Source organism: Stegodyphus dumicola, chromosome 8 (genome assembly GCF_044657685.1).
Source record: "Stegodyphus dumicola isolate Sdum_Otavi_A_Nest chromosome 8, ASM4465768v1".
Classification (NCBI taxonomy): domain Eukaryota; kingdom Metazoa; phylum Arthropoda; class Arachnida; order Araneae; family Eresidae; genus Stegodyphus; species Stegodyphus dumicola.
In genome coordinates, this window is record NC_140775.1 from 152,196,045 (window position 1) to 152,220,769 (window position 24,725).

A 24,725-nucleotide genomic window follows, 5' to 3' on the forward strand; every position below is an offset into this window, starting at 1 on the left:
CAAACATTGTGTTGCATTACTAATAGCATGTTTTTAAAAAAAATATGTATTTCTTAATTAGATTCTTCTGATATAATTTTTATTACTATCTGTAACTGGTGTAATTTATAATGCATCTAATTCATGTGATTTTGTCATATGCACAACTTTTAATTCATATAAACATTTGCATCATTATTGTAATTAAAAAAAGATGTTTCTAACATCATATATTATCCATATCAGTACAGAATAATCAGTTTCATACTGTCTGACTGTGACCTAGCATTATTTGTATATTCTTTTTAAGTTGTACAAATATGTCATATCATGTAAGAAGGCATCTTATGGCCCTCAATCATTTCACATACAAATATGAATTTCGCATTTTGAGTTGCATCACAATATTAATTTTAATGTTTTTGTCCCTTTACATATTAGGCATAAATTTTTATTTATTAAAGCATACTTTTGGATTTTGCCTTTTTTTTTTTTTTTTGTTTACCTTTAACACCAAATTTGTTCTATTTACTGTTATTCAAACCCTAAAACATGCTTTTAAATTTAAAATATTTTTATTCTGTTCTGTATTCTAGAAGCCAAAGAATATGCAAATTCTGTGAATGCTGCATTTGTTGAAACAAGTGCTTTGACTGCTGTGAATATCCATGAACTTTTCAGAGAAATTGGTATGTTGACTTTTTACAGTTCAGCATTAATAAGTTTTTAAACTGAAGTTAGACTTGTTTATTTTTACGTAGTGCTACTTTATCTCACCAGTTTTATGTTTTAAAGTTATGACAAATCTAATTTTTTTAATCAATGAATATAATAATATGAGCAGATAACTATTTTTCTCTTAAAAGGAGGAGGAAAAGAATTTCACTTTTTGATCTTTTATACACTATTCTTTTCTTAAAAAAATTCCTGTAAAAAAAATATTCTCTCATGTCCATTTTTCATGTTTAAATTCAGCCATCCAGTATTTTATAAATAATACTTGAGTTTCAGACTCATTAACCTTTTGAGATCATTTGATTCCTGTAAGATCTGTAAAAAGATGGGAGTTTCCATACCTTATGCTTTCAATGAATCTCTTGCTGTTTGCAACAATGGCCCTTTTAGGTAGTTAGATTCATCTTGAAAGAGGTTTGTTTCCTTTACAAAAAGGAAGAGAAATATAGGGATTATTGTATGAACTGCTAGACTGTTTTTCTTATGGAGGGAAAATTTAAAGGTGCAGTTGATTTCGAATCAGGTTATTCAGTGGTACGTAGAAGATGGTGTTTATTTCCATCATAGAAAATGGTATTCTATTTCTCCATATTGTAGAATATACGTTTCTTTTTTAAAAAGAAAGAATCTGAGATTTTAAAATTATTTTAATTTATCTTACCAAATTAAGTGCCTTTATAAAATAGTAGCAAAAATTAATTATATATTTTTTTAAAGCAATGTTAAAAAATTCCCCCAGATTTGTTACTTCATTTTTAGTTTTTTTTATTTATTTATCTGGTCTCTATCTCATTTTTTAATGCATCTGAAATTTTTTATAGATTTCATGAACTAATTTTCTTAAATTTAGAAACATTCATGACATCGTAAACAAAAAAAATCATGCAAATGTTGCAGTAAACAGAAAAAAATTTTAGTCATATTTTCTGATAATGTTAAAGTGGTTTTGCTGTATCTTTTATTTTTTTCAGTTTAAGAAATGTCTAAAAAATAAAAAAGAAATTGATGTTACATAAATGATTAAAAATATAAACTATATGGAAATGCTAAAATTTAAATCACTGAAAAGTTAAAATTTTAAGTCTAAATAAATGTTAAAAATTTGCATAAAAACATAATGCTTAAAAATGAAAACTGACAAGAATATAAATAAGCAGTGTTTAGTTCAAGTATGACTTGCACTATACTATTTATGTATTTTTAAATAGCTTACATTAATTTATTGTTCATATATTTCGTGTCGTAAATTTTTTGTAGCAAAAAAGCTTTTAAATAAGAAGCGGAAAACTGAGTGGTATATATAGTTTTTGAATGAATGGGAAAAAGTTACAAAATAGTTAGTTGCTATCTTCAGTTCCTAATATTATGATTCTGTATTTTATGATGTTAAATAATTTAACATTTCACAAACTCTTGTAGGAAGCTTACGTATTTCATATTCGGTTAACCCTCTTTTCTGTTTTGACATATCGCTACAAAATTAAGCAAAATAACTTCAAGAAATCTCCTTTGGATAGGGAATATTTCAGAGAAGTGCAAGGCTCCGTCTATGATCTACAAACGAGGCTATCATCAAACTCTGAAGCTGCAAGAATGAAAAGAGAATGATAGGGAAAACCAGATCCTAACACAAAGACCCTGGAAAGCGATAAGTGGTTAAGACTGTAAGGACTTCAAACTCGACACTTCATTCCATCCTTTATTCATCCTTTCAAACAAAGAATACTAAGTCCAATGTAATGGCCATCCCATCCTGAAAAGGTTAAAGATTATGTCTGATTAAATGTAAAGGTTAAAGATTATGTCCACTTTTATAAACTAAAATTTTACTAACCCGTGAAAGTATCTCATATCCAAAAACGTTAAATATTTATAAATTATCCATAAATTAAAATTACAAATTTATGTATTTTTAAATAGCTTACATTAATTTATTGTAATGAATATTTACTTCGCTTATTGTGTATATACAGAAGTCAGATGCAGGAAATACAGTCGATTCCGGTTAATCGGACCACATCGGGAAGTGATCGTTTTGGTCCTAATAACCGGCTGGTCTGATTACACGAACATGTCCTATGTTGTGAGATTTGACATGCTGTATGTAGCAAACAGTAAATGTACATGTAAATAATGTAATAAAATGTAATTTTGAACTTTATGGTGCGGTACACACGTATGGCGAACATACATGTACGAACAAAATATACAGTTGAAGTTTTTTTCATTGAGAAAATTAATTTAGAAACAAATTCTATGAAACAATCTCTATGATACTCAACATGTGAAACACAATAAAAACGATTTCTTATGAAGTTCCAGTCAACATTTGAAGAACTTATTCAATGTGATCTGACACGTTCTCTTGATGGATTGCATGGGAATGAAATCGCTACAAACATCTAACGCAGCAATGGGACTGCCTTCATTTCCCTCCTGCATGAAATACTGACACAAAGTTTCAGTGCATTTCCTCGCATCCTGTGCTGTCACTCGCACCAACTTATTAGTGGCATCATCATCATCATCAACACTTTCTTGGTCTTCCGATGCTGTCGTGTGTTTTGCTGCAACTCGAGCAACGATTGCAGCATTGTAATCTTCATTTTCATGATAGCACTGAAGCTCGTTGTCAATGGATAAAAATTCTTCGCAATTTTGTACCTGTTGAAGTTCCACATGTAAATCATCATTTTCACTTTCAATGAGCATGTCCACATCTATCTCCAAAACCAAGTGCTTAAAGCCACAGTGAGAAAAACAGTTCTGAATTGTCTCACTGCTCACTTTTTGGCAGCTGTCGGTCACAAATGTAACTGATGTAAGATGTTGACCTTTGCTGGCTTTTGACGATGAGGTCAGCAAACTTTCTTCAATTGCTTCAAGGATGTAATTAACCAACCTTGCAGGATAAAGGGTCTTCGAATTTTTTATGATGCCCATGTCCATTGGCTGGACCAAAGCTGTGGTCCTGGGAAGTAGAAATTCCAGTTGGACGTTCATCAAGCAATTTAAATGAGGATGTGCTGCATAATTGTCAAGAAGAAGCAGCACTTTTCTCAACTGGCATTGTAGCTCTCTGCCCCAATCCTTCAGTCATTCTTTAAAAAGTTCAGAGGTCATCCAGGCATTTCTGTTCGCACGATACACAACTGGTAAACTCTCCATCCTAAGTCCTTTAAAGCAGTGAGGCTTAGTGCTTTTTCCTATAACCAACAGCTTCCTCTTGTCCATTCTTGACATGTTTGAGGAGCACAAAACAGTTACGCGATCCATCGCATTTTTGGAGCCAGAAATAACAACATGTTTGTAACTTAATGAGCCATCCGGTGTAGCACGATAATACAGCCCAGTCTCATCAGCATTGTAGAGGTCATCTGCTGAAAAATTTTCAAGAAGCTTGGGCAGTTTTGTTGACTTCCATTCTTCAGCATTTGCACTATCAGCATTTTCTTTCTCGCCATGTGCTTTCTTCAATTTTATGTCATGTCTAGATTTTCATCGAGACAACCAACCATCTGTAGCTTTAAAGTCATTGTTGGCCAGCCTTTTAGCAAGTTCTTCTGCCTTGCATTTTAACATTGGGCCTCTTACTTGCACAGATCGTCCAGCAACGATGGCAAACTATTCATTAAGGATTTAAGCCTAGTGTTTCGTGGTTGTTCCTTGATCTTATCCAGAAAACCAAATTTTCGGCTCACGTCAAATCCCATCATGGAATTTTGGCAGGAAAGACAAGACATGCACACAGTTCACTGACTAAAATAGTCTGAAGAAACCTTGGTGTTTTGGGTTCAAGATGTTGAGGTCAAGAGAGAGATAAAATGCTCACCATTCAAAGCTTTGGCGCTAAAATCATCCCAAAAAGGTGATGAAATGATAGCTTTCTTGTGTAAACTTTAATCATGATTAACAGGTGGGAATTCCTTTCAGGTGCAGCCGGACACTCTATTGTTCATTTCCTCGAAACTCGGAGGCGCTGGTCAAAGAAAATGGTGCGCATGTTCACCTCCCACCGGTTTTGCTTTTGTCATGCATTTTAAGGAATTCCTGGAATTGATAAAGCATTTTCCTGGGGAGCTGCAACTAGAGATCCTCCCATATGTTGCAGACCACCTGTACATCTGCTGTTTGCGGCCGACTTGTGGCTTCTGTTTCTTATTTGCTCTCACGTTTTTTGGTCTGATTAAACGTAATTTTGGTCCAAATAAGCGAATAATATTAGTCTTATGTACATAGGATTTGTTTCGGTTCTTTAGGATTTGGTCTGAAAAAGGCGGCTGGTCCAATTAATCAGATTCGACTGTATATTTTTAAACATATCACGTCTTTCCTATTTTCGTTATTTTAACATTTTGCACATCTTTTCATAAGTTTTTTTTATTAAATATTTTAATAGTCTGTTTAAAAAACTAAACATCAGTGGACAATCTGCTTTTAAATTGAATGAGTTGTTACATCTGATTTTTATACTCATTTAAAAGGTTATGTTATATCTTTAGAAAATTGCCTGTTTCTAAATTGAATAAATGGTAGTTTTGTAGCTAAGGAAGTTATCATTTCATTTACTGCAACTATATTTAAAGATGAAAAGAAAAGAAAAAAAAGATTATCATATTTAATTCATCGGATGTCTACCCAAATTAGCTTGTTGCTATTTCATCAGCATTTACTTTTTTCAAGAAATTGTAAAAAGGCACAGTTTTAAAGCTTTCTGCAGAATTATCCATTATACTGTTTTTGCATATAAACAGATAACAGCATTTGTTTTCTTTGGTGTGTTAAGTTACTGTTTCTCCTGGGGGGGAGAATTAGATTTATTGTCCTCTGCTTTGATGTGGCGAATTCCGATGGACTTTGTTTTCTTTTTAGCATTTTTTCATGGCTTTTGAACGATTAATTTTCTCTATACTAGTTTTTTACAGACAAGATTTGTGCAGAATTATACAATGATTTCATTAAATGTATGTAGAAGCACAGACTGTGGCCAGTTTGAAATAGCTCACTGGCCAAATTGTCAATCATGAATTCCTATTTCTTATATTTGAAAATGTACTGAAAACAATGAAAAGAAGTAATTTTGCATTGTACTTTATTTGTAAGAAAATAATTACAGCCTAAATATTAATTAATTCATCATATATATCCTAAATTTACCCTTTTTTTATTCTCTAGAGGTCTCCTCTTTTTTCTAATTAAAAGTAGAATTTTATTGAATAAACTTGTATAATCAGCTTAGGCATGTTCTTTAAATATGGTGTTAAACACAATTGTGTTTCATAAAGTTATTAAATGGGCAAACTTGAGTCATGCAACATGCAGAACAATGTTCTTAGGATGCTAGTATATATGTGGTTACTGGTATTAAAAAAAAATATGGATCCATACTAAATATAGTTGAAAATGAGAATAATAATTTGATAAATGAGGTATTATAATGTCTGATTAATATAACACTTTTTGTCAGTTTCTGTAACGAGCTATGTTTAAAAAAGAGGTTCTAAGAAATTGTAATTTACAAACTTAAAAAAAAATTATAGAGAAAATAAATAACCTTTTATTTGTTCAGTTTTTAATAAAACTTTTTGAATTTTCAGAGTATAAGCTTCTTTTATTAGAATTTGGTACTTCATTGCATACGATTTTTCCAAATAGCCAAGCATTAAAATTATCTTTTGTTAGTTTCGAAAGATTTGATTTTTTTTTTCATTGCTATGAAATTTATTCTTAATAAATAGCATTTGCAATTGCCTGTAATTTTTTAATTAAATTTTTCATGTTCTTTCTCATGGTCTGATATGAGAAGTAAATGTTTTGAGTGTGTTCTCTCTAGCTCTTAGACTGCCAAGAAAATTGCCAGCAGAACAACCAAACCATGAAATTCGTCTTACTGATTCTGGGAAAAAGAAAAAATGTTGTTCATCGATATAATTTTTTTGTTCATTTCTCAACTCATTTGAACAGTATTCTAAACTCATTTCTGATTTTTGTATGAAGGCATTTTATGCTTTTATTTCCATGATTAATTTATTGAATGTAATTTATATTACAATGTGAAATGTTGATGTTTGTAATTTACTGTAGAGTAGTTTGTTATATTTAAAATACTCTTTGTAATTTATACTGGAAATTTTACAATTTTGTTATAATTTTACTGTAATTTATTAATGCAATATATTTTATTTTCTTGTTCTTTGTTTTTATTATTTTATACTTTCTACAGACATTTTTTATTTTTCGGAAAAAAAGTGATGCTTTATAAATCTTTTACATTAAATACTTCCTAGATAAATTTTAAATTGTTGTCAATGACTAAAGTTATTAGAAGTAATCTATTAATTATTCTTACATTTGTTAGAACTTTGAGTATAGGAAAGTGTTCAAGAATATTTCAATTTTTGTCTCATGTAAAATTCAAAATATAATTTAGAAAATTCAGTATTAGCAAAAGGTGCAAGAATTATTTTATTTAATTACAAAAGGATAAACGCTTGTATATAAAGTACACAATGTGTTCACACCTTTTTGTAACGATTTTGATTTTCTCCATGAAGTTAAATATTAATTATAAAATACAAATGTGACTGGCATCAAATTGGAATAAGGTTTAATTATCATCTACAGCATTAAAAACTTTATTTTCTTTAAAATATCACTGAAAAATAAACAATCGATCGAAGGCTATATTTTTGCGCTGTCTGAAGAGAAATACTTTTATTCAGTTATTTAAAAAAAAAGATGTGAAAAGCATGGTTTTGATATTTCTATGCGTAAAATAAGTCACATAATTAGTATGAAAGGAAGGAAACATTGAAGTTACATCTGACTGGGAATAAGGCAAAAAAATGCATACTCAAACAAAGGTACCTACAACTGTTATTAAATCTAAAGTCTCATCTCATGTTTTAAAGGAAAATCCAGCCCCCAGAGAGCTATTAAAAATTCTTTAAATATCTCTGTAGGAACTTTTAACAAAATTATAAAATCTGATTTAAAGCTATCAAAACAAAAAAAAAAAAAAAAAAAAAACATGGTGGTCATCACCTGATGCCGAAACATGTTTCTCAGCTTAAGATTGTGTGCAGATTGGTGTATGAAAATTATTGGCAGGTGAAAAATAGAAATTAATATAGTTACAATTGATGAGGCTTGGATATACTTATCTGACTGCAGTAGAAAAAGATCGATTTACTACCGAGAAAGAAGAGAAAAAGTCTTAATATGTTGGTTCAGAGAAAACACGGAAAGCTTTTCTGAAGGTTTTGTGGTTATTACTGGATTTTCTTATAAAGTAAGGAAAGTGGAAAAATGTCTCAAAATTAATTTGGATTACTATCAGAAATATGTTTTAACACCTATTTTTAAAGAAGAAATTCCATCTCTGTATCCAAACAGTCTTCATTGTGTTAAGTTACATTTAAGGATAAAGCTCCTAGTCATAACTCTAAATCTACTGCTCTATTTTTTTGAAAAAAAATGAGAAATGAAACCGGAATTGAAGGTATTCTCCTTAAATGCATCCCACATAAGTTCCCTTATAGGCCAGTTCACATGCAGCGCTCCTTCACACAGCTGCTGTTAGCAAGGGGAGAAAAAGGAGACATGAAAGAGTTTCGTCTTTAGGACCCATTTAGAAGACCACCGTCTTCCTTCCCCTTTACACTTAAAGCCTCTGTGAACAATCACGTCTCCGAATTGGCAGATTTCTAATACTGTTTACACATTTTTAACACGGTTTACTGTTGTTAATTTTGTTATCTGTACTTTCGCAACTGGTACCTGAATTTTCGTAATGGTTCCTGAAAAATATATGCTTTTTAATTATTATTATTATTTTATAAGCTGTTATTTAGTTCATTCTTGGTGCTTGTCGCTATGGTTAAAAGATGGTAATGGATTTTTAAACAGCTTCCCGATAAGATATAGAACTCAAACTTTGTACATACACTGCGTGTGGATGTGGTGTCACGCTTTTGATTTTTAGAGGATTAGATTTTTTTCAAATTTAAAGTTGAAACGGCTTTTTGCAAATATTAACAACTAAACCGAGAATCTCAAAATTAAAAAAGTTTACACGATAACACACTGTGAAAGAAAACAAATTAAATGAAATTTTTAGCATAATTTTTTTGAAAAATATTTTGTGAGAATATTTGAAAATCGTTCATATTTTTAGACTTTTTGACGCCTATTAATTTTAAAATTTCATATCTAAAAATATATCGGTTACAAACTTCCGACATTTTCACAGCTTATAAAACAAACTTTTCGCATTTAAAAAAAAATGATAAAGGAAATTAAATGGATGATTTTTTTTACTTTTTTGAAAGATATGCAATGAAGCAGAATGGGAAATATTGGTTCTTCTTGGGCATCAATTCGAAACATCGGTTTCAAAGTAATAATGTCATTATACCACACTATTTTTATGACATTATTTATGCTATATAAGTTGTTATTGTTACCAGTTGTTAGTTCAGCGTGAGATTGGAGATATTTGTGGGTTAACTTTCTCTTAAGATGCGTTTTGCATTCTGTTGTGTTTAACGTTCTTATTAGATTGAAGCATAACTACTGATTATACTTAGTGATATGCTAAACACTTGTACGAGTATTTCTGTGGAAAATTCCAGAACTTTGAAGTGTTTATGTTGATAAAATAAATTTAATTAAGCTATCATTGGATTTGAGTGCAATGACAATCATTTACGAACTATTATCAATCTATTACAAACCCGTACGCACGCAGCAATATTATAATTAATTAATGTATTAAAATTGTTTTGAATGTGTTTTACAAAACAAAAACAGGTAAAGAAAAATTCTGCATGCGTTTTCTGAGTTTTTGCAATTTTTCTGGCCACATAAGGTTTTAAAAAATGGTTTGTAATTTATGTTTATATTTACCAATTAAATAAGTAGCACTAGGTTTGATTTATCTACATATGTGTATACTGAAATTCAGTAATAAAATTTTAAAGATTTGAAATGATTAAATGTCTATTTAGACAGTTTGTATTCTTTAAACTGCAAGTGCAAATTGAGAAACCTTTTGCACTTTTTTCAATAAATCCTTTTACTTAAAGTCCTAAAACATATACAGGTATGGACTAAATTTTTTATTATTTTTACTGCTTATATAAAATTATATACTTTATAGAAACAAGAATGAATTTTGTAAAATACTGAAAGGAAAAAATTATTTGAAATGAAAATGTAACTGAGATCATATTTGTTTTAAAGATTTTAGATAAAAGTGTATTTTTTTTTCCTCAGAAACTAATTCATTAGTTGCAAAATCATTCCTTTAAGTTATTAAGAACACTCTAATAAATACAATAAAAAAACTGGGGGAAGACATTGAAAATTGTAGGAGAGGAAAGGCATTTTAATTGTAAAATTTTTATTCAAAAATTTTAATTTAAAAAAATGCTAGCAAAAACTTTTTTTCAGCTTAAAATTATTTTGTCTCACAAAACCATTTAATAATATTCATAAAAATTAGATGAAAATGCTTAATTTTTTTTCTTTTTTTTTAATCATTCAAAAGGTACCGAGACCCTTTTCACCTTGAAGCCGATATGCACTTGTCTTAACTTTAGTTTTAATTTGAACGATATTTATGGAATACCTAGCATCAGATAACCTTGTCTGTATTTATCTATAATTTCCGTATCTTGTACAGTTCTATCTAATTTTTGGGGGGATGCTATCACATCCCCAGATGCAATTGTTTCGCTGACAGTCCAGCGAGCAGTAACTAAAATTAAGTGAACCTCGCAGTATAGTACGGGAAATCACCTCATTTGCCCTGCTCCCGAGAGGTAAGGAACATTCAACCAAGTTCTATCTCCAATTCGGCGAGGCAGTTAATGCTTGTCCCATGTGTGTGTGTGTGATTATGGCAAAGCCTCGAGGGCTATCTGCCTAAGAGGAGGGATGCCTTCGTGGAGGACTTTCTAAGGGAAACTGGCTCATATACACGTTACACATGGGGAAAACCACGAAAACGGCCATGCAGCCAGCCCGTTCTCGAGATTCGAACCTCGGACCGAACTACCAGTGTTCAGCGACTTTACCGCTCGGCCGCTGGTGGGCCCGCTTGTCCCATGTGAACGGAACACTTTGGAAGAACCGGTTTTCACTACCGGTCGAATCTGCTCTTGTGAACGGGGCTTATGTGTCTCTTATGGATTTGGAGTTTTAAAACAAGCTCTTTATAAGCGGCATCCCAAAACATTGGATGGACTCTGGAAGATTGTGAAGGAGGAGTGGAATAAAATCAACCTTGATGTTTCAAAAAAAGGGCTTTTATCTTGGAAATCAAGATGTAATACGATAGAATACGAAAGAAATTCAACAAAGAAATCAGACTGAATGTATTAGAAAATAAAATTCTAAGGTTTGTTTATATATGAATCTTTTCAAAATCATTACAAAAATGTGTGAACACCCTCTGTATATGATTCCTCTTGAACAGAAATTTTAAGATAGTCGAATAAAAGTCGTTGAGTGTAGTTATTGCAATAAATGCAAGAAATATTAAATTTGTTTAAAAAGTCTGTCATAATGTTTTGACTTTATTTTGCTTCAGAATATGCTTAATTATCCAGGTACTAAAATAGCATTGTAAGAAAAACATATTGGCAGTTGTGGTAATTTACTCAAACTGAAGAATTTAGTTTTTCAAGAGTTAAATATTTTGAAAAAAAAATTTTTTTTTAATACTGGGTATTGTTAATGTGGAAAATCAAAAGTTGCTAATTGCAGTTTATCTGTATAAAAAGTATTTTACTCTATGGGCATATATTCTAGTAGTTAAAACTTAAGTTTCAATAAATTTTTTTTCTGGTTTGAAATTCCCGAAGAACTGCGGATGCGTTACATTGATTCATGTAATTCAGCTTCACCAGTAACGCATGTTTCGGTAACGTGATTCTCGTTGTTGTAAGCTACAGCAAAGCCACAAAATTCCCTAGCAGCAATTTTTAGAACTAAATTTTTTTCCACGGAACCCTTTTTCCCATGTTTTGATTAGTCTAAATACCAAGTTTGGTGCCATTTTGGCTATTAGATCGCACTACAGGGCGTTCCAAACACTGTCGCTTTAAAACAGATCACCCTGTATATTACAGAATTTCCAATTACTATTAAAATATGAGAATTAGTCGAAATTTCAAAGAACCAGATCATTGCATAAAAATTCCACCCCACCATCACTGTCTAATGCAACCACAAACACAGCTTTTAGAAAAATCTTTCAAGAAAGCATATCTATTAAGATTAGCTGTGCCTTGTAATCAGTAATTGAGTCATTCTGCTGCCCTGAGCAAAATGATGGTTAGGAAAGACTAGCCATATCTTAGTTTAGATTCAAATGCCGAATGAAATATGGACCTTTGTAACAAAGTTGTTGAGACTAAAGTTGGTCAAAATACAAGATCTTAGAAGGAGGAGAAAGAGGTATGAGATCTTTGAAGTCTAACGTGAAAAGACTTGGATAGAGCTTAGGCTTTTGTGTAATTAAATAATCCAATCCAATTTCAGCGTAACCATTTGCTTCAGTAGTTCAAAGTTGCAGTTTTTTCTTCTCAGGAGGATTCGTAATTTCTTTTTAGATGCTTTGACAATAATTTTTAATGACTGACACTAATTTTCACAATTAAAATTCAATTTCACAATTCCACATACTCTGCCCTCCAAAAGTTAAGGGACAGCATGTTTTTCAGAGCTCCCCATTACAAAAATGTCAGTAACTTCTAAGTTCACATATGCATGACAATAACAAAGTTTAAGAATATATATCCGAAAACAATACCTATCACTTTTATTTTATAGAAATGACTACTTATATAGGAATTGGAGAAAAAATGCAAAAATTGTAATTTTTGTTTGCGAGTGTTGATCTTCAGTTGTTACAGTTTCCTGGGCAATATCCAGGAGAAGTCGTTTGCCTCGTTCATTGAGGTGGCGGGCAATCGGATGGATGGAAATGGGGATGTTACAAGTTGATATTGCTAGACGTCTCAATATCTCTCGTAGTGTGGTCCACCGACTATGGACAGTTTGAATCCAAGAATTCTGTGTCGGGAAGACATGTTTCAGGCAGACCTAGAGTTAATACATCTGCGGGAGACCGTTATTTAACTCTTTCGGCCCAAAGGAGGAGTAACATTACTGTGCCTCAACTCATGGCAGATCGTTTAGTAGCAATAGGAACAAGAATCTCAGCTACTATAGTGCGCAGGCGCCTGTCATCTGTATGCAAGATGACCAGTTGTTTCTGTCTTGACCGAGGACACAGAGATGCCCGTTTATGTAGGGCAAGAGAACACATCTCCTGGACCTGTCAATAATGGGCATCTGTTCTCTTCACAGACGAGTCCAGTTTCACATTGCAGATTGATTCAGGTCGTCAGCTGATCTGGTGAGAACAACTCACCAAATACAACAAATCCCATGTTGTAGAAAGACACAATTACAAAGGTGGTGGAATAATAGTTTGGGCTGGGACTTCTCTCGGTGGCCACGCTGACCTGCATGTGTTCCATGAAGGAACTTTGACCGGTGTGAGATATCAAGACGAGATCCTTGATCAATATGTCTCCCTATATGCCGCTGCTATCGGTCCTGGATTTCTTCTGATTGACGACAATGCGTAACTGTACCGAGCTCGGGTTGCTGAAGAATATATTGAGGGTCACAGTATGGAGCGGGTGGAATGGCCAGCTCAATCCCCAGACTTAAATCCGATAGAGCATCTTTGGGACTACCTTGGGAGACGGATTGCTGCTTTAAGTCCTTCTCGAAGGTCATTAGATGAGCGTGAACGAGGATTACTCCATTTCTGGTCGTAGCTTCCCATTTCACTGACTGACAGCATGGAATGTCGCTGTCGCCAATGTATTGCAGCTAGGGGTGGACACATTCCTTATTAGAACCCATTTTTGTAATGTTACCATCCCATTTTTTCTCAAAAAGCTGTGATACACTGCTTCTTCAAGACTCGATTTTCTCTGCCAAGAGTGCAATTTTTGTTGTAATTCATGTTTGTGTTGAACTTTAGAAACCTATGTCGCATTCATTAACCTTTTACACGCCAATGTTCTATAAATGAAACATCGAATCATAAAATTTCATAAAAAACACAATTTTATTAATATTGCTTTGTATAAATTATTACATGGAGAGTAAATATGGATTGATGTTTTAGTAGCAATATAATTCTTCTAAAAGAAAAATTATCTTGATAAAAAAATTCATTATTTCACCTTTTTTCCTTCTTTTCTAAGAGCAAAATTCAGAAATTCATATAAAATTAAAAATTCAACAAATGTTTTTAAAACTCAATGAGAATATTAAAAAAGGATAATTTTATGCATAGACAGTAAGATATCGTAGAAAGATGATGATTATTTTTTACTATGAGGTAAGAAATGAGGATGTTTCAGAAAGGGAACATTGGCATGTAAAGGTATATTTTTTAACATGATGAAATTACTTTGATTGCCATGAATAGAGGCACGGAGAAAGATTTTCCAAATGTGAAAAGTTCCAGTAAGTGTGGAAAACAGATGTTTATGACTGTTAATCTGTTTTCAACTCCCATATATCCCCCTCCTCTCCCTTCACACATTCCCATAAGGGTTTGAAGTGAGTTATTCATAGGTGCCAGAGAAAAGCACGGGGCGTTTATTGATAGGCTAGACGCTAGAGATTGTTTACGACTCAGTGAAAATGGTGTATATTTTGGAGTGTGGATTTCATTATTTACCCATTGTTTGCATCTTTTTTTTTCAGTTAGTGAAGATATGGTACGCTGATAAGATGGCTCATTCAAAACCGTTTCAGACTATTGAAGAAGCATTGGAATATTTATATACATTATCAGATGATGAAGAGTGTATTGATATTTGTCAACTGCCTCCAGAAGAAACTGGATGTTTGACAGATGAGGAAGATGTAAATGAAGATATTTTTGAGCCTGTTCTGCCAACGGATGTATGAGGAAAAATTGAAATTTCTAATAAAATAGATGATAATGAAATATCTCAAGAAATTTTATTCGATCCTCAAGAACCTTCATCTTCAAAGGGAAGGAGGAATTTGAAGCGAAAACTAAATGCAAAAGAGAAAAACATTGAACATCGGTGGAGGAAAAATTAAAATTTCAACAAAATTCTAAAAACTGGCAGCATTGAAAATATTTGCGAAGTGTTTCCTGAACTAGTTACTTTATCTCCAGTTGAGATTTTTCACAAGTTCCTAACTAGAGAATATTTGCTGCATGTAGCAAATATGACAGGTCTTTACGCAATGCAGAAAGAAGTTTCGGCTGCAGATGAAAACCATATTGGACAGTTTTTTTGGATTACTGTTGTTTAGCGGGTATCATCGAGTACCCGGCGAAGATTTATACTGGAGCACTCAAGAAGATTTATCTGTCCCAGCAGTTTCTTCTGTAATACCAAGAAATAGACTTCGAAAACCAAAAAAAAATATTTTCATATTATAGATAATACCAAGTTGGCATTAGGAGATAAAGTAGGAAAAGTTTCTCCTTTTTATGAAGAACTGGAAAAAAACTTTCAATAGTTCGGTGGATTCCATTCCTCCAGTGTGAATTTTTGTATGGAGATTATTTGTTACTTATTTCTACAACTCTTTTCCTTGTTTCAGTATAAAGTGCTAACAATTAAAGTAAAATTCTTTTATATATTTATTGCTTATCAACTATGTAATTTTTGTTTTAATTTATTACGAAAGCTTTTTTCTGTAGAAGCTTCATATCTTCTCCTAAGAAATTTTGGTGGAGTAGTTTTGTGGTTATAAAGATGTAGTCTTCCTATTTTTCTGCTTAATCTATGTTACTTCCAAATAATGTTGACAAATTCACTTACTAATGCTGAAAAAATGCAGACAAAAATGAAGCTTCGAATTTAAATGTCGATAATCATGTTTTAAAAAAATCATGTAAAAAAACTGTTTCCCACCAATGTTCCATTTATGGAACATGTTATAAATCATTAAAAAATAAATTTTAATTCTTGTTTTCTTTTTTCATAATTCTTATATTTGAGTTTTAAATCGATTTTTCGCAACAAAACGTTTATTTTACTTTCGCACCATAGTTTGGCATGTAAAAGGTTAAAGAACTGTTTAGTGAACATGTCCTGCAAATTTCTTGTTTTTATGTTGCTTAATTCTCAAACTGGACATAAAAAGCATGCTATTCCTTAATTTTTGGAGGGCAGTGTGCACTAACTGTCAATAGTGCCGTCCTTGCTGTAGTCGATAGAATAACTGTTAATGCGTATGAGTAATACTGAGAGCTATACAGTGTTTACCTGGAATAACTGTGTAGGTGAGGCCACTTGATATAATCGCGGTTAATGTTATTATTCATATATTGTTACCCAATTGCCGAAGTCCCTCCTGTTTGTATACGAAGATATGGAAATCACATCGCTCATTGTAATCAACAATTGGGCTTATATTTTCAAAGTATTATAGAATATTGTTTTTAATTGAAGCATGTGATAAAGTAGCCAAAACAGTTCAAAGTAGATTTTAAAAATTGCGAAGTGACGGAGAAATGTCACGGAATATTACATTTAGTAGCCAAACGGCTTTTTATCGATTTTAGTTAACTATTCTAAACTAGACACAAAAAAAAAAAAAAAAAAAACTTTGCCACAGATTTTAAATAATTTTATCGATTTTGAAAGTGATCAGACATACTTTCCTCTTCTTCAGCAGCAAAATCATTTGTGCAGATTTTTTTTTTCTCCCGCTCCTGAGAAGAAAAAAATTCTTGAAAACATCTGTATTAAACCAAGGTTGCTTTTTGCTTAATTTTATATTTTACATTTGCGTGTTTTCTTGCAATGAATCATAGAAGCTAATGGTATATTCAAATTAGGGGAAAAGAATTGTTCGAATAAGTTCTAGAAACGCTGTAAACAGTTCATAAATGAACATTTGCATTTTTCTAATTAAAATGCTTTAATGAATGCTTATAAATTAAATTACTTTTAAATAGAAATAGTTATATGTTTGTTATTATATTAAATTAGTTAAATATCATTGCTGTCTTGAAGGATATTTTTTCTTATCGTTTAATGCTATCAAAATAGCCGTGAACAAATGTGATCACATTAAGGAATGCCTATTGTGTTCAACGTTCTTTTTTCAAAACCAACGCTAGACACTGTTCTGATTTTCAAATGAAACTGAAGTTGCACAAGATTTGTATTATACTGAGTTGATTGCTTTAATACAATGTCATGGAATTTGTAAGTTACGAAACTTCCTATTTTCTTCGTTTAACAGTCGGAGGCATATTATGGGGATTAGTTTATGTCATGTTAACAAATTCTGACTGTAGAATTTCTTTGAATTTGCCAGTTTTAAGTGCTGAAACAGGACGACCAATGGATGCTGTCTTTCACAATCAACTAACTAACTGTATAAGAGGTTTAACTGTTTAAGAGGTTTTCGTTCAAGTCTGGTTTTTGTTGTTTATTTTTTAAAAAATATTTTAGCATTAAGCAGAATTAGATTGCACGTAATTTATTGGCAAATTTTATAGAGTTATAAATTTAAATTATCTCCTGTATTATATTCTTCATTAACTGAAAGTTTCTTTAATGATCTCAGTATATTATTTCTAATTTTAATCCTTACACTATTGTCGTTTTTGACGCATGCAACAAAATGTCTAGCACTACAGATCGAATTCTTCTACGAAGGTAGAGCATTCAGTAGTTCTAGCAATTAGCTACGAGGGATGAAAAATGGATCATTTATAGTAATGGTGAGCAAAAACGATCTTGGGGAAAACGGAATGAACCATCTTTACGCACCCCAAAAGCCGATCTTCATTCAAAGAAGGTCGTGCTTTGGTCTGGTTGGATTGAAAAGGGATCCTGAATTATGAGATTTCACCAAACAACGAGGCGATAAATTGAAAGAAACATTATTTCCAATTAAACGAATTAAAGACAGCATTTGAACAAAAACGTGCAGAAATAGCGAATGGGAAAGGCATCGTATTTCATCAGGACAATGCGCGGCCTCATGTGTCTGATAACTCGAGAAAAGTTGTTGGAGTTCAATTGGGATGTTCTACTCCTTTCATATTCACCAGGCTCGCGTTCTCTGATTTCCTCCTATTTCAAAATTAAAAAATTCCATTAATGGAAAAAACTTCAACTTTTGGGTCCAGATAAAAAATCACGTAGAAAAGATTTTCGCTGAAAAACCCGAGAGATTCCGGAAGGATGGATGAAAGATGGAGGAAGGTTGCAGAACAGAATTATTTAATAAATATATACTAATATTTAAATCTCCTGCGTTTCAATTTTCCTTCAAAATCGGCAAGAACGTTCCAGACAACCCGATAATAACTATCAAAGACAACCTCTATAGCAGGGACTGCCAAACTTCAAGACGATGGGAGCCGCATGATAGATTTTATGAACATTCGAGAGCCGCAAGTCCAAATTTATATCGTTTAAAATCGTATATTTATATCGTTATAAAATAATGAGACAGGTTTTTAAATACAAAGAGACTTTGAAGTAAATTAATGATTATGTGATTACATATAAATATAAATAAATATATCATATATCTACAAAATATAATATATCTACAAAATATAATATATCATATATCTATAAATGTATTCTATAAATATATCATCTATCATTTGTGTTTAGAAAAGTAAAAGAAAATAAAGATTAGTAAATCTTGTACTGGGCAATTCAGCGTTTTTTCTTTCAGGTAGAGAAACTAAATATTTTCTTCTGATTTAATTTATACCTCTCCATTTAAAATTATTATTGTTTTATTCTATTAGATGGAAAATAAATCGGAAGCATATTCATTCGTCTACAATTACATAAAAAATTATTTGAGTAAATTACAATTACGATTCATTATTTGAAAGAAAATTGACTGCTTTTTTTTTTAACTCATGAGCAGTTTTTTAGAAAGGATAAATTAAATGATACACGTCAACGCACACTGCAGAGAAACAGTTATTCGAGAAAGAATATTTATTTAATAGTAGGCTATTAACTTGTGTAGACTTTTGCTTAAAAAGTAATTTTGTTTCTCCACACAATTAACATAAGAACCAACGTACTGTGATCATTCGAATCTTTGGATCCTAACCTAAGAAATCGTTAAAAATGTTTCCCCAAAACTTTGGAATAACTACTTTTAATGATGCCCAGAATATAAGAATTTACAAAAAAAAAAAAGAAAAAAAGAAGAAGAAGAAGAAGAATATGATTGCAATTTCAGTGCTATTTGAATAATCAGTATCTCTCAATGACGGCCCTATGACTGGTGCAGTATTTCAGCATGGCATCTAACGGAATCTGCCAGAATTTTTCAGTAATCAGTACACTGCGCATCATTGAAAATTCTCGAAACTATCTCTTGAATCGTCCCGATAATTTTGGCCATATGTAACGAAGTTCATGCGTATCAATGAAAATTCTCAAAACTATCTCTCGAATTGTCCTGATAATTTTGGACATACATAGCGAAGTTCATGCGCATCATTGAAAATTCTAGAAACCACCTTTTCAATCGTTACGATAATTCTGAACGTACATAATTTGTTGCTAATAAATCTAGTAGTTCATGCCGAGCTATACAAAAGCTTCGTCGAGCACATATTCCATCTGGCTAACCAGCCGAGCTCTTCAACCTAACTATTTAATTTTGAGCTGTTTTTCAAATACACGGCAAATCAAAACTCATGTTACGGAAAAGAAAACATACCTGTGACTACTATAATGAATTTATTTAGCAAATGCAGATATAACATGAACGCGTAATTCTTCATTCTATCTGCATGCACAGATGTTCGATGTGGAGACCTTTTGTAACACGTCAAGCGTCTGCACAATAGTTTCGTTCCTAAGACTCTTGCCAAATAGGTGTATGGATCCACCGTATTCTAACTGTTGTACCCATAAAAGGCGTTAAAATGACTTACCGTCTCGTCTTGAATTCCTAAATAAAATAACTCAGAAGAAAGTTTAAAATAAATTATTGTCAGCCTAACTATTACATAGTGCAACTTTCCATTGGTTTACCTAACTTCCGTAGAGAAAACAAATCTCAAATGGAGTCTGTAGGCTGAGGATACTTTATAAAATATAAGATCAGACTTTAAAAATAAACTTTAAAGGGAGCAGAATTTCACATTATTGTCTGAAATTTGTAGTGATCAAGCAGTGGATCGTTGTGCAACTTTTCGTTTGGCTACTAAGCTTTTGCGAAGGACGTGTCAGACGTACATGTTGATCGAAAATTAAAAAGACAAAAAATATCAACAGATTAAAAGAAGTATAATGCTGGCATCAGAGCCGGAGCAACCGGTGCTGCTGTAGAGCGGCAATAATAAGGAGTGAACATTTTTTAGATGCGCTGGGAAGCAAAATGCCTCTAACCTTGTGTGGTATTTACCGGCGACTCTAACCTAGTGCCTCTAACTGGCAAACCTTAGTTAGAAAGGTTACCAAACAAGAAATCGAAAAATACGAGAAAATATCACAAGCTAAAGAGATTTTACCAATATCAATATGCCGACTTTGACAGAAACTTTGGAAAAGAGAGACGTTTGTGTTCTGTTGATCCCTCATTGCTTGATAGAACATTATTGATATGAAGATTTGATGATTAAGGTAAAAGATCTCTATCTGGAGTAACAGTATTTGATAAAATGGGATTTAAACATTTTGAGTAAAATCTAAATCGTTGTCAAACCAGCGATTCTTCCCACGACTCCAAATATTTCAGCATGAACAGCCACTGGTGAAATAAAGTATGATATCTGCCTAGGATTACCAAGACATCATTACAAAAGATAAGTTTCATGTGGGAAAGGTGTGCATTAAGCATATTATTATGAACAGTTGCGAAATCTGGGAAGCAATTGCATAAAAAGGCCTGACTTACTTAGGGACAGGAAATTAATTTTGAAGGAGTTTCGCAGAAAACTGAGATAAGTCTCCAAACCAAGTAAGAGGGTGAAGGTTCACTCCTCCAAAAACAAAATCCTTGTAAAATTTTTCCACACATTGAAAGAGCTATATATAATATAGCCGTACTGTTTAATCTTTCTTCTGACATCGTACTTCTTAAAGCGTTTTTTACTCTTTTTAAAAATCTTCCTTCTGATGCATTGGAAACTGGAATGATCAAAAAATTTTTCAAAATAATTTCTAGAGTAGAAGAAGTTGCTGACATTTCTCAGGCAACATGATATACTTCTGTGGCAGAACTAAATTTGTTTCATTATTTTTTACAAATGATAAAAACTATCGTACTTCATCATCGAATTCTATAACACTTATATCATCTTTATAAATCTCTTTTAAATTTTTTCGTACTGACCTTTTGTTATAAATTCGACAAATTTAAATTAAAGAGGTTTTAAAATTTTCCATATTATTTTTAAATACTTCATTTCTATGAGCAAGTTCCGCTATTATATTGTCACAAATAACATTAAAAGTATTAAAAGTAAAATCTTCGCTCTGTGAAAGTGATTTAGAGTCTTCCATACTCTTATTAAAAAAATTGTCCTTTTTTTTTGTGGCTGGTGATTAGACTCACAAATGTCAAAGAAGTTATAGTAGAAGTTTCTTCTTTTTCTGTGCCAAAAAATTCACGACGGAATCATGCAATAAAATTTTACAAAGATTTTAACAGATCAGTTTCTTTAAATAGGTTGCATTGAGTTGAATGTGGGGATTTGCTGGTAGCATTTATTTTCTGTAAAATCGTTTTCTAAATTATTATCATTATTGAAAAAATGTTTAAATTTGAGAACATTTATTTTCATTCAAAATATTGTAATTTTAAAATTCTAATTAATCTTCTTAATATGGTAATTTTTTAAACGGTAATAAAACTGAAATGCCATCTAAATCGCGAACATTTATTATAAACGATATTATATTATTACATGATAATTAATATTATATTATTCAAATATTATTATAAATGCTTATACTTACCAATTTAACAAAGGCAGCATAGGAATAATTTTTTCCCCGTATAAACATTGAAAAAGCAAAGTGAGACTACACTGAAAAAGTCAATCTGAATATTGAAGAAAGCAAACATTGTTTAAAATGTTAGAGCCGTATGATACAGATTTGATTTATAAGTCATTGACGACTTTTGTGTACCGGCAAATTTAGTTAGAAAATGAGAGAGTTGTTTGAATGGCCTATCCACAGTTGTCAGTAGAAAAGATCGTCTGTCAAACAAAAGGCTTAAAAACTTTTCACAGCCTCTACTTCCGGAAAGTATCTGAAACTAACCAGCACTTCTTGGAAAACGAACAAATCAGCGCATCAATGGTAATAATTTTCTGTAAGGTGACCCCATCTATGGGAGCGCAAAACTGCTTGGAAATACAGGTGTAGTCGTTTTCGGGATACTTCAATATATAATTTCTAAGAACAGGAAAAAATAAGAAGCTAGAACGTGCCAAAATTTAAAGTGTCACATCTTTTACAATTTGTTACTTTTAAGTAAAATGGACTAATGAATAGACTATTTTTATTTTAGGCTATTTTTTATAGTAAACAATTTTAATTGATATTTGTTCTTTAATTAGAAAAAGTTTGTATTTCGAGATGACTGTGTGCTTACTGGGCCCCTGGTGGGCATTAGGTTTGCCAGCCGCTTAACCTGTCTCTGCTGTTTGCACATTTTTTCGACGATTTGCTCTGCTAAAAAAAATTTAAAAAAAAAAAAAAGTCTTCCAATTGGAATTTTTTTTTAACTGCAACTATATTTTGAAAGTATAAATTATCGTCTGCTATTTGACAGTTTGGTTTTCATGCAAAGTGTCGCTTTTAAAGAAGCGATGGATGGAATGCCATGTTTGTGTTCTTTCCGAAGAAAATTATTCGTATCTAGTTATTAAAAACGTTTTAAAAGTCACGATTTTTCGATATCTAACGCAACAATAGGTAACGTTGACAGCAAAAAAAAAAAAAAGGAAAAAACGTCAGAATTTAGCTTCAAGTGGAAAAATTGTTCCAAATTACGAATCCAAGGGCTAAGCGGAATATTTCATTTGTTGCAAAAGTAAGATGTTTAAAATAAAAGAAAATCCGCCATGTTGAAGGAAAGTTGCAAAATCATTGAAATGCTCCATATCAACTGTAAAAAAAATTAATGCTGATTTGAAAAAGATGAAAAAACATAATGTGCATAGTCTTGTTCACGACATATCGGCGAACGCACTGCAGAATTCTTTATGAGAAACATTTATTTGGATAAAAATGGAAAAATGTTGTCACAATGGACGAATCTTTGGTGTACTTAAATGACTGCAGTAAAAAGAGATCCATTTATTATCATTAAAAAGGCGAAAAAAATCTTAAAACATAGTTCCAAGGAATCTAAAGAATGTTTTTTTAAGGGGTTTATGATTGTTACTGGTTTTTCATATAAAGACAAATAAAAATAAAGAGAGTAGAGAAAAAGAATGTAGATATAGAAAAAAAAAATCTGAAATGTTTCAGATTTTAAATTACGTCCAAAGGGGCGTTTTTTTAACGTTTTGTGTGTTACCTTTATTTATTAAATATCATGTTCTTTGCATTTAAACTAAAATTTAGTTCAATAGCAATGTCGCAAAATAATTTTAAAATTAGCATATCTTTAGAATTTCCGATACATAGTTCGACGCTCTGGAGATAAAAAGTTTTTTTCTTTTAATCCCCGTAGAGTGTTGCCATTGCTCGCTTTTAAATCGTTGAGTTTGTTACTCAAAAATTCGTTACAGTTTATAAAACAAATTCCAAATTTCAAATTTGGGATTTCAGATGCCCATATTCGCAGTAGGATTACGTCATTCAAAATTGGATGGGTCTAGATACCGTTGTTTTATCATAATGCGAGAAATATACATACATTTATGCAGATTTTTCATAATTTAATTTCTTCAAATATAATGCAGGACTCTAACATTTTGTGGCAGCCGTCTGAAAAATGAACCGGCATTTATAGGAGTCCGACGCAAAATGCCAAAATGAAAGTAATAGTCCTTCGGCACTCAGATCCCTTTGGATTAAAAATATTAATATCAACTCTATATTATCAAAAACATATTTTATACCCTATTTTCAAATGTGGAATACATTCCATTTGCACACAGTGTGATCTATCAGTAGAACTGATCTATCAGTATCAAGGCCATACCCTTCACTCATATCCCTACTAAATCTGATTTATCAGATATTGTATTTTTCCGTTTTGGGACTTTTAGAAAACGGGCGTCCGAACGTCGACCTGCAACCTCCTTGGATTTGGAAAGCTGTTCGACAGCAATGGGATAAAGTACCTCTTCCAATACTAAAAAAAGGCTTTATTATCTTGGAAATTTCTGTGTATAAAGATAGTAAAGAATAAGAGTTATCAAATGGGACATTTAAAACAAAAAATTAGATAAAATATTGCTGTGATTGCAATGAAAATCGTCTAAAATATGTGCAAACGGCCCCTATAGCTTAAATGAGCTCTACACAATCTATCGCTAGCTTTAAAAATTTAACTCATTTCGTTAATTGGGACTCATTTCTAAAATGTACACTTTTTCGCAATTTTATTAACTATAAAAATGAAATATTTCTGCAAATTAAATTCCTATGGGTTTTCCTATAGATATCAACTATTTAACTGCCATCTGTAACCTTTTCCTCTTCGTTAAAGACTATAATTTGATTAACAACTACTATAAGCCAGAACTTTTACCTGCAGCTATATAGATAACATCATTAATATTAATCAACCAACCGGTGGTCCGTGATAACGTTTTGCTGGTCCGCAGAAAAAATTGGGACATTATTTATATTTTTATGAAAATTCAGTTTAAAAAATGACGAGTAACAAAACTTATTATGGAATATGGATTATACTTTTTTTTTTAAAATTTTAGCTATTACTTTGAGCGAAATTCCTTCTTA

General features: G+C 31.8%; 1 protein-coding gene across 5 annotated transcripts in view; it reads left to right on the forward strand.

Annotated features, from left to right (window-relative positions):
* Positions 1-16,242, forward strand: part of LOC118182034 (ras-related protein Rab-22A-like) — a 29,872-nt gene extending 13,630 nt beyond the window's left edge. For 4 of the 5 annotated variants that reach the window (XM_035351303.2, XM_085822592.1, XM_085822593.1 and 1 more), the window contains exons 6-7: positions 576-668; positions 6,548-6,906. In XM_035351303.2, coding sequence (XP_035207194.2) covers positions 576-668; positions 6,548-6,645 — 191 coding nt within the window. In that variant the 3' untranslated portion in view covers positions 6,646-6,906. Of the gene's footprint in view, positions 1-575; positions 669-6,547; positions 6,907-14,514 lie in introns of those variants that run through there. The other variant, XM_085822590.1, reaches the window with a different exon arrangement.
* The last annotated feature ends 8,483 nt before the right edge of the window (positions 16,243-24,725 follow it).